This window comes from Benincasa hispida, chromosome 9, assembly GCF_027475165.1.
Source record: "Benincasa hispida cultivar pf3 chromosome 9, pf3_genome.v1.1, whole genome shotgun sequence".
Classification (NCBI taxonomy): Eukaryota; Viridiplantae; Streptophyta; class Magnoliopsida; order Cucurbitales; family Cucurbitaceae; genus Benincasa; species Benincasa hispida.
The window spans coordinates 99,755,604-99,766,527 of NC_143486.1; the positions used below are offsets into that span (position 1 = coordinate 99,755,604).

Below are 10,924 nucleotides of genomic sequence, written 5' to 3' on the forward strand. Positions count from 1 at the left end.
TGTTAGTTGAGTAACGGTCCAATAAGCCTTAAGGACCATTTAGAATTATTTCTTAAATATCAGGGACTAAAGTGTTCATTTTGAAATTTTAGGGACCAAATAGATATCAACTTCAAACCAAAGTGTATTCCGCTTATAGTATCATAACTTTATATTTATTTCATGACTTAACCACGTAGTAACATTAAAATAATAATTAAGATGCATTGGTCTCTGAAAACAATTTACTAAAAAAACATGTTTCCACAAATAAAATTGTATTGTGTGTATTTTCAAATGTGCTCAGTAATAATATATTTTAGATGGTATGTACTATGAACTCTGGATAGTCTAATAACATAAACATTTCAAAAAAAAACTATTTCTTATGACTACTTTATTGATTTACTGAAGTACTCAATTATAAATTAATAAAAGTATTCGTTAACAATACTACATCACGTTCCCATCGATACTTCATGACAACTAAAATTAATATATTGATAAGGTGTTAGGAACAATTGTATTCCTCTCAGTTTAACAATACAAGTTGCAAGCAAACTAACTTCAAACAAGGATGTTGTTCTTTGACACTTAAATGCTGTAGGGTTAGCGGGTTGTCCCGTGAAATTAGTCAAGGTGCAAAGAAACTAGCCCAATTAAAAAAAAAAAATTAGAATGTTGTACCTTACCAATCACAATGCATTTGCAAGATGGTCTTCCTGTTCGGAATCTTTGGAGCCAACAGAAAATTTGGCAATGAAAAACCCAATTGTGTCGAGCGGCGATGATGGATCAAACCTTTGAACGAGGTGTTCTTCACCAGGTCTTAACCATTCCCTGCAAAACCAAGTACAAAATGTCACATTCAGCTCTTGAAAGCACTTAAAACTTTATTTATTCTCTCCCTCTATCCATCCTCTTTTTTGCACTTCTACCTCTTTACAAATCACATTTCACTCCCTCTCTAATTCCTCGTTACATATTTTCTCTAATTCCTCTCCCTTTTATCACCAATGTCATACTTCTTAGAACTTTATATGTACTCCTCTTTATATTTTGAGGCATCATTAGACAATATGATCCATTTTTCCCTACAATTCTTAAGGAGGTGTTTGGACCAAGAAGTTAGGAAGTATAGAGTTGTGAACCTCACAATTAGTTTGGTTGAAGGAGTTTGGGAGTCCCACTACTAAAAAACATCAATTTTATACCTTATTAACTCCTTATATTGTGAGCCTCAAGGGTTCAAACTCCCCAGACTTCATAATGAAGTTCTATGAAGTTCGCACCGCTACCTCCTATCTCGAGCGCTCCCTTAAATGCTTCTTTTATAGCAAACAACAGAACGGAGGTTAGTATGAAAAATTGTCTATATTATTGTAGTACAGGATATTTTACCCTAAAACTGTGTCTTAACCAACCCTTGTTCTTAAAGTTGGTGAAATTATAAATCACGAGTCAGGAGAAAAATTAGGAAAAAACTTTTTTACTTATAGAAGGACAGGACAATCTGGAAGATGCCTTATCTGAAAGTAGTGTAAATGAGCTTCACCACCACAAACAGATAATGATTGACTAATAGGTTTTGTCAGCAGTGATTCATACCAAATGAAATCTAAACCATGGAATATGTGTTGCACTTAGGCATGCCACGCCATGGGCATGGCCAACATAAGCATATATTTCATTCCGTGTAGGGTTTACTCATCAATACGAACACGTTTTCTTGTTGTTTCTTTCTATTTTTCTCTTCTTATGTTCTTGGGTGTTCAAGTCAACTTGTATGTTTCTTCGACCAATCTGATGAACTTAACCTACTTGCAACAAACCAACTCTAAATTGTCAACTTATTTTTTGGAATGAGTAGAAATGATAAAATCAACATCCTCAATAAGCTAAGCTCCCATTTTTAGTCTATTTTAGGATTAGCTACGTGCATTTACGTGGCTGAATAAATACTTTATTACAAAGTTTGTTAAGTTGAATACATTAATGTTAAATTTTGTATTTTATTACAAAGTTTGGATGCTTCTAACATTTTTTCAGCTACTTGATTTTGTGACTAGATTAAGGTATTTTCATGGTTAGAGAGAGTTGGCATTTTTATCACTTGATGATTTACAGGTTGATTCCTGAACAACTCTTTAGTTCTGAATAGGTATCTACTTTACTACTTATTCAAATTATATTAAATTAACCAATTAAACTGGTTTTAGGAATGAAAACAAAAATTTTCTAGGAACGAGGTATATGTAATTTTTCACAATAAGGGAGAGGAAGTGTTAGGTCAAAGCACTTACTCCACAGAATGATCAGCAAACTCAAAATGACCAACAAGGCCAGGTCCCCCAATTCTTGGATGCTGAAACATCACAAAGTTGCGCATATGAATGTGAATCAAATAAAATCTATTGTACAAAGTAAGTGTACTGAAATAACAGCAAAGCTGTGGTGCCAAGGTCAATGGAAGTAAAAGCAGGAAGGAAGCAATACTTGTGCTACAATCTAACCTGCGGGGCCAAGGTCAAGAACTTATACGTATCCAAAGCATAACGAACCAAAGCTTCATTCTCACCAGGGTTTATCGTACAGCTGACAGTAAAAATATCACAAGAAAATCAGTCAAAAATAATGACGGCAAGAATCAAATTAATTTAGTCAAAAAAGGGGATAGGTAGACTAGATGCAGCAAATTTTAGGGAGGACAGAGCCTCACAAGGATTACTAGTGGGGTGAACCATAAGTATAATGTAACGAGCGGGATCCCAGAATCATCAAAACAGTTGCAGCAAAATTACAAGAAGCTCCCTAATTGATAGCAAAATTTAGGGGGGAAATGGATAGTAAATTCGGGCCTAGTAGAAACATCGGAATAATTAATTTCCCAAACCTGGTCTACATCTTTATTCTTATCCTAAAAGATCCCGTGGTTCCTCCCCCTTTAGTATCTCTTAACACAAGGCCATTACAGCAAAATCTTGAAGGATGTTCTTGTTTAAGGAGTGGCAACAATATTAGTTCAAAAGCAGACATTTTATCCATACTGTACAAACGTGTGGTCTACACATAATATGAAGAAATACAATGTTGCATACTCACGTTGAATATACAATTACTCCGCCTGGACGAACTAATTGGACAGCCTGATCAAACATGCGCCTCTGATACTTTGCGTGGTTCTTCAACGATGTAATTGTTTCCTGGCAAACCAATATATTATTAACCTCAAGTTTCCATCTGTCGGGACTTTAGACAAACCAATTACATATTGAACAAGTATCAACATAAATTTGGAAAGAAATCAGACATAACAGAACTGTTTCTCAACCAAACATTATATTATAAACACACACACATAAACACGCGTTCAGAAATAACTGAAGTGATTCTACCTCCCCAGCAAATAGTCGAGGTCTTAAACCGAGGGCCGAACAAGGAGCGTCAAGAAGGACTCTGTCAAAGCTGTTGGGGGCAAAACCTTTTGAGTTTTCAGCTCTACCACCCATGCATTGATTTCTTCCTGGACCATTCCGCAGTCTCCTACCATTCTTCTTTCCTTTGGCTTTATTAAACAAAATTCTCCATTCAGTTTCTCATGGTTGATGAAAGATTTTAGAAACTGAATTTGCAACCACAGATAGAGAAACACATATATGATGCAGTCAATGAAGTGAAAGTGGAAAGAACAAAACCAGAAAATAAAAGCATTCTGATAGAGCCCAAATGCCTCAAGTGTACGTACGGAGGAAACATGCGAAGGAGAAGGACAATAGGAATGCTAAGAATAAGTTAGAAATTGAAATGGGAAGTGGGCCATAGGAATATTGTTAGTTATAAAGGGCCCACGGGTGAGAGAGTGAGTAAATGTACGGCCGTTGAGGCCATGAGGGGGGCATCGGGGAAATCATTTGGTTGTGAATATCTCTTTTGAGATTTAGGGAGAGATTGGGGAGCTCCCGAATTCTCCCTCCGTTGTTGATAAATAAGAGTCGACTAAGGCTAAGGTCTATCACAATTCTATGTTAGGATCCCAATAATACAAAAGTTAAAATCAAACCATATTGGAATTTCAAAAGAGAAATTACAAAATCAATAGCCTTCCAAGAGAATTGTCTCTCCACAAGTCCCATACAGGACAATTCCCCAAAATAGTTCCCCCTCTAAGAATTCTTACTCCCTCTATTTACAGGTCATAATTAAATTGGTCCTAGCTAATTACCCATATGCTTTAACTAACATCCTATCAATATGCTCAATATATCTCCTATTAGTAGCTCCGGTCTTCATTCAAGCTTGCTTGAGAGCTTTTCCTTTTAACAAAGGAAATTATATAAGAAATTCAGAGAATAATAAAACTGTACAAAAAAAAGGAGGGGTTTCATTTTACAAAGAATCCAAAAACCAATATAATAGTACCCAAAAGAAGAATCAAAATACACATTTTTATAAATTTAGTAGTCGAGGACTTTCCGTAAGCAACCATGATATCAAGGACTAACTGTTTGATTCCACACATCGAACTCAAAATATATCACTTCTGACACTTGCACATGTGGAAGACGAATTCTAGTTCACTTTATTCCTTGGACCCCTACTTCAAACTCTAGACCCGTTAGAAACTATTCCACAAGCTAGGATTCTATGTATATATAAATAACTAATATTTTTTTTCATTGTGAAATATTGACCAGAAGAGCAGGGGAGGAAAACCAAGAAACTAGCAATCTAGCCTCGTAGTTTCTTAAAGCCATAAGAATAGAGACACTCTACCATTCTGCATTTTAGTCTCATCAACTTCCGATACTTCAGTAATTGAGGATGGTTTTACATTGTCGAGTTTCATTGAATTGGAGTTCACAACACCCTCATTGGCATCAATGCAAACTGAAGCAGTGCCCTTGCAGGAATCAGTGTTTCGATTAACAGATTTAAGAGCATCAAGCTTATAGGTTACTATACAGCTCAACCCCATTTCAGCAGCCAATTTTTTAATATCCATCACCTGAACACAAGTTTGATGAAAGATTAACAAAGAAAGCAGACCGTTGCAAAAGCTGAACTTGTGAAAAATAGCTCCAAGGTTTAAATACGGCATATGAGAAATGAATAGGAACAAAAAACCTCTTTGCCATATCTCCAGTTTATAAATGTGCCATTGTACCTTATTGTGAGACCTATCAGCAGCAATGACCTCCCCTTCATCCTTCATAAGGATTGCAATTGCAGTTGTTTTCCCCCCAGGTGCCGCACACATGTCCAATATACGTTCACCTTTTTGTGGATCTAAGGTGAGAAATAGGAAAAAGATATCCATTTAGGGGGGATCGAAGCATGCATGGTTAGCAAAAAGGAAAATACAAAACAAAACAAGGATACATGTGCACACAATATAAAGAAATAGCAGTGACAGACTGACAGTAGAATGGAGGGGGGGAAACGACCTGGGAATATATATATATATATATATGAATACATATATAGATATATATTAATTGTGAAAGAAAAACCATTACAAGTTTTAATCTGCAAATCCTATTAATGAGAAAAACCGCTCAAGTACTTTCCATTACTAGCCTGAATGGATGGCAAACCAAAAGGATAGGAACTTCGCTAGTGAAACAGAAACTTTAGAGTCGCTGAAACAGAAGTAGGTCTGTCGAAAATACCTAAAGCATGAGCAGTGACAATGCTCGGCAGGTTTTGAAGAAAGATTTCTCCCTCGAGCACATCTGTAAGACAGTCACAGTTGTATATAGGATAAATGTTAAGATTTAATTCATCCTGCAGACAAATAACCTACCAAGTAATCTAGACTCCAATCAGATGCTATAGCTGAATAATACAACCAAGGAACAAGAACTGCAAAATAATCTAAAAGGTTCCGAGCAATTACATATACAACAATGAGTTGCCAAAATGTCCGAAACAAAACCACCATGCAAATTGCAAATTCTAAAAGGTTCTGAGCATTTACATATACAACAATGAGTTACCAAAATGTCCAAAACAAAACCACCATGCAAATTCTTGATCTTCAAATTCTTACACAAAATTATACAAAGAGAAATATACCAAACCATGGTTCCAAAGCCATGACTGAAATGCTATATATATGATTAATGACATGGTAAAATACTTTACAAATCTTTACAGCAGATTCCTTTTCATTAACATTCAAGAAGTTCTATGGAGTATATTTCACGAAAGTAGGGGTATGACTAGTCAAATACTATGATGTCCAAGAATGAAACATCAATCACTCTCTGCTATTACTCAAACATAATGACATGGAAATAGCATTAGCTGACCCAAAATAGTGCAGTATCTGATATTTGTATTTTGAAAATTGGGTACACAAAGCAAAATAAAAATATCACTAGTAGACACGTGAATAGTGCAACATTGTCAGTAATAATAGGAGCCTTTTGTATTTATGCATTTAAGAATTTGAGAATTATGCTTAAGTACTGTTTCATTTCTTTTCTTTTCTTCTTTCTTTTCCTGGAGGAAATGTTTTTTTATTATTATTAGATGAACTGTTTCATATATATATATATACAGACACACACACACTTAATCGTACAAAGAAGAAATGTACCATAAAAGGATGGCAGTTTAAATACTCTATTATTCATGTCCACAGCAATTCCTTCTGAAACACGAAAAATCCCAGCCCTTGACATTGCTGTTGTTCCTTGACCAATATATAATCCATTTCTTTCAGAGTGATAAGGATCTGCAGTAAGAAGTATAGCATTAATTATTTTATCGTACTGTAACTTATAAATATCTGATATTTTCGAACTCAAAAGGTACAACTAAGAAAATGCAATTGCAACAGCTAGAGGAAAGCATGAGACAGCAGAGAAAACTCAGAAAAGGAGTGAACTACAAATATTTTCTCAACATAATAATTCTCCAGAAGAAATGTTTCTATTCCAAGCAGTGAACTTAATCAAGTCTACAAAACTACATATGTCTTCCAAACAAATGGGAAATAACATGCAGGCAAGGACTAAAATGATTACAGAGAAGGGTATCCCATCCTTTTAAGCAAAATAGATTATTGCTATGCTAATTGCACTCATTTTCTTTCGTTTTACAATAGAATTAGAATTGGAATGTTAGGTTGAAGATAAAGCACTTCCTACCAGTCAGTAAGCCCTGCACAACAGTCCCTCGAGTAATGCCAAGACTCCATCCACCATCAAGCCCGGGCTGCTCCACAGCAACTGACACAGCAACTGCATCCCCTTTCTCAACATGAGCACTGCAAGCCATAACACCGGGAACATAAACCTATAGGAAACTACAATTAGAAAACAGCTTTGTGATAAGTGTATAACCATGATCAGAGAGTAACAAAATGCTTGTCTTAACTAAACAAAATGTAGTGCAAGATACAAAATAATGAATAATAAGATAATAGCAAGCAATGACGTGGTGGTTGATGCCATTAAAAGAAAAATATAAATGTATTTAGGAAAGAATGAAAAAAAACAATGCCAATATAGTAAACTGTCCATAACATTCTCCGACAAACAAATCAACTAACCTGAGCTCCACGAAGAACTGCCTCGGCACATTTTCGACTCACAATCACTTCTTTTGGAGGTCTGCCATTTGCATAACCATAATCAATTGTGTGTGGCCCTGAACCCCTTACAAATACAACATAGTCTAACCCAGGTACCTGACACCTTGAGATGGACGGATGTTGAAACTTTTCAGTGATTGAGTTTTTCTCATCTTCAATCTTCATTGAGGCCCTCTGACTGCCACTTTGCATAAGTTCAATACCATTGACATTAACATCACCACCCACTAATGTTTTGTTTTCAGAATTCGAATGTCCCATTTCTTTAACAATAGTTGATAACTTCTCGATAACAGTATCAGTTGTGGACTTGAGTGTATTTACACGTATACATGAGTAACAAGATGGGCGCCTGACCATTGGATTAGTTAAACTATTAGAGTATATCCTGACTATGTATAACATTCGTACAACAAAGATAAGATCATAAGAAATACTTGTTAGCAATATATGAACCAGAGTAAATACTCAATAGCGATGTTTTTAGCATGACATACAAATACAGTATATTATTTGGAACTTTAAATGGACCATACCATTAGATAGCGAGCAACTACTAGTGTTGCAAAATGGCTGTGTAAAGTAGCAAAGGAACGTGACCACCAAAATGAACTATCCAAATGTTAAACCAACGGATGCGTGTTTGCATTTTGAAAATAAAGTTAATGGGTAGGGACCTTTTTTTTCCTCTAATATCACCAGTAAACTAGATGCCCATTATTAATATTCTTTACCAAATTATTTTTTTCCCGCTGAATTTCCGGGTTCACCAGGCACACCATGGAAAATGGCATACTTTCACGTCAGTGAAGGAATAAGAATGAACATGATGGTTTGAAATAAAGACGAGACATTTAGTGCATTACAAAGAAGTCAAAACAAATACGCAGTGGAAGCTGATGCAACGTTTTCACAATTCAATAACAAAACATTCTTGTATGTCCTAAAAGTCCAACATAATGACGCTTGCGCACAATTAATCACGTTATGTCAATTTATAAGCTCAACAGATGTAATTAAATTTAGACTTCGATCAAGCTCAATTGCATAAACACTAAAAAAACAGCACAACTGAGAATTACATTCAGTCGGCCCCGTTTATCATGAAGCTCGTAGCTATGGAGAAGACAGAGTATAAAGCAGACAGAAGGAAGAGAGGTACGTGAGAGCTTTAGAAATGAGGGCGAAATGCTCCGCTCCGTAAGCCTTCACGAAATACTCCTCCACTTGAGGATTCCATCTCAAAACAGGATTGTAACTGTATCTTTCTGGCAGATCTTCCATCTGTTGCGCCATTTTTCTTCCAAGATAAGCCACGGAATGAAACACAAACAGAGAGGAGAGAGGGAGGGAGAGAGAAACCTGGGGTCTAGGGTTTTGGAGAGTGAAGAAGGTCCTGCGAAAGGTTTTGAGAAGACAATCCCTCGCTTTCTTCATTCAAAGGTAGACACTGCGAGAACACGAAGCCGAGAAGCAATGGTGGCAACCGGCGAGCTGGATTGTTATGCATGTGGGCTCAATTATTCGTCATTTTGGGCTGTCGTTTGAGCCCAAGAGCCCAATTCTTATACCATATCACCACAAGTTGAGTTAAAAACTCCGATCATTTTGATGAACGTCCATTAGATATTGTAAAATTATTACCAAATTATTGTCATGCTGGTTAAGACATTTAGTTGAGGGTGAGCCATTTTATATACTTTCATATTATAAGGTCACATCGCCCCATATCGGATGTTAAAATAATTCGAATTGTGACAAATGGTACCATGGTTGTATAAACTCCCAATTGCACTAAATTCACTTAAGAGGTAAACGCGACCATGAATGTCAACGACTTCGTGCAGACTACATATCTATGTGGTATGCACGTCGTGATCATTGTGCACAAAGAGTTATAGTAGATGGGTTCATCGTAATCAAATGAGTACTTACTCTAGTACAATTCAATTACGAGAAGATATATCACACACGATGACATTTGATATTATTGCACGATAATAATTTTATTATCTTTTTTATTAATTATATCGTATTAATATTATTTTATATTAATCTTTTTCTTCATACAAAATATTTTTGTTCAAAATGTATAACAAAATTTAGTACAAAACAATTTACCACAGTTAGGTTCAATGTGTGACCATTGTATGGAAAATGTAGAATATATCATTTAACAGACACAAATAACTATTGTTGTTGGCACCGATAGAAGACGTGTTTGTCATAGACGATAATGACAACGGGCCAAAGATATTTTAGAGCAACACGTTGACTAGCTTTTCTGAAAAACTCACTATGAGTTCAACCAAGCATCACATCTAGTTCTAGTAATGAACAAGAGTACTGTATACACGATACATTCTCGCCTATTGTCTCCCAACAAGACGTTCATGATGTAATTCATCATCAATGACACTTTGAAGTGTCTGTACCTCGTCGTGGACGGCATGAGAGAAGACGACTACCGTGTGGTACATGAGTTTCCGTTGACTTGTAATTGATATTTTAAAGTAAGTATTTTTATTAAATATAATCTTATTAATCATTTTTTATATTATGTCAAAATACATGTTTTTAATATTTTATAAATGTAAAAAGAAAATAACAATAAACTCGTGTATATCGTACGTTTCTTTGGCAACATTAAAATTAAACTAAATTTCTAGCCAACATTATTTCTAAAAAAAAAAAAAAAAAAAAAAAAAAACAGAAAAAAGAAAAAAAGAGTTGTATAGGGTACGTGAGTTCCCACCTGTGTACCCGCTACACGATTTGCTTCAACAACAAAACTACTCAAAATTGTCAATAGTTTCTAGCTGAACCTTAAACCATGAATTTATTTTTCGAGCAACATGATTTTTTTTAAAAAAAAATGTCATTACCCTATTTTTGTCATTTGTTTTTCTTAAAAAACCCACATTGTTGTTGGAATTACCCCGCTTTTATAGTGGAAGCATGTGCTTCTACAGGGGAGATATATGCTTTTATATTACATATTGTTTAATATATACACAATTTGATAGCAAAAAGAATATATTAATTCATATATTAAATGCATATTCAGCGAATATATGACAAACCAAAAAAATATGTAGTTAATGTTATAGGTAATTTCGGACCAACAAAAGGTCAAAAGTCAAGATCAAACCAAGAAAGTTACCTAGCCCAGTAAACGGACTTAAGATTGGCTAAGGAACAGGCCCAGGAGAGTTCCAATAAATAAGAAAAATAAGTTGGGCTCAAAAGATCCCTTTTAGAGTGCCTCAGCCTCAGAGGCCATGAAATCTCTTATAGTGAGGGCGATTTGGATTGGTCCTCTTTGTTGGAACATCCTCAGTGGCC

At 35.4% G+C, this 10,924-nt stretch overlaps 1 protein-coding gene across 10 annotated transcripts; it reads right to left on the reverse strand.

The window, feature by feature from the left end:
- Positions 1-345: 345 nt before the first annotated feature.
- On the reverse strand, positions 346-9,098 carry LOC120086879 (NOL1/NOP2/sun family protein). Of its 10 annotated transcripts, none has more exons than XR_016531986.1 (14): positions 8,942-9,098; positions 8,742-8,863; positions 7,538-7,931; positions 7,134-7,281; positions 6,581-6,718; positions 5,649-5,711; positions 5,144-5,265; positions 4,753-4,984; positions 3,375-3,544; positions 3,082-3,182; positions 2,493-2,574; positions 2,283-2,344; positions 1,194-1,307; positions 346-819 (listed from the first exon to the last, which is right to left on the reverse strand). XR_016531986.1 is itself a non-coding variant. In XM_090317615.1 (14 exons), the coding sequence occupies exons 3-14, from the start codon at positions 7,729-7,731 to the stop codon at positions 675-677; spliced, it is 1,380 nt and encodes a 459-aa protein (XP_090173741.1). In that variant the 5' UTR covers positions 7,732-7,931; positions 8,742-8,863; positions 8,942-9,058; the 3' UTR covers positions 346-674. The 10 variants fall into 10 exon arrangements, 7 of the variants coding, with proteins under 7 accessions (XP_090173741.1, XP_090173742.1, XP_090173744.1 ...); XR_016531987.1 differs by having other exon boundaries at positions 8,662-8,863; positions 8,942-9,047; XM_090317615.1 differs by lacking the exon at positions 1,194-1,307 and having other exon boundaries at positions 7,538-7,598; positions 7,676-7,931; positions 8,942-9,058.
- Between the last annotated feature and the right edge of the window lie 1,826 nt (positions 9,099-10,924).

Excerpts from the sequence above, each read along its gene's own strand:
- LOC120086879 (XM_039043693.2), bottom strand. The coding sequence starts at position 9,016 with ATGAAGAAAGCGAGGGATTGTCTTCTCAAAACCTTTCGCAGGACCTTC. Across the intron at positions 3,183-3,374 it reads CTCGACTATTTGCTGGGGAG|GAAACAATTACATCGTTGAA; the intron begins GTAGAATCACTT and ends TTGGTTTGCCAG. Across the intron at positions 2,345-2,492 it reads TCTTGACCTTGGCCCCGCAG|CATCCAAGAATTGGGGGACC; the intron begins GTTAGATTGTAG and ends GTGATGTTTCAG.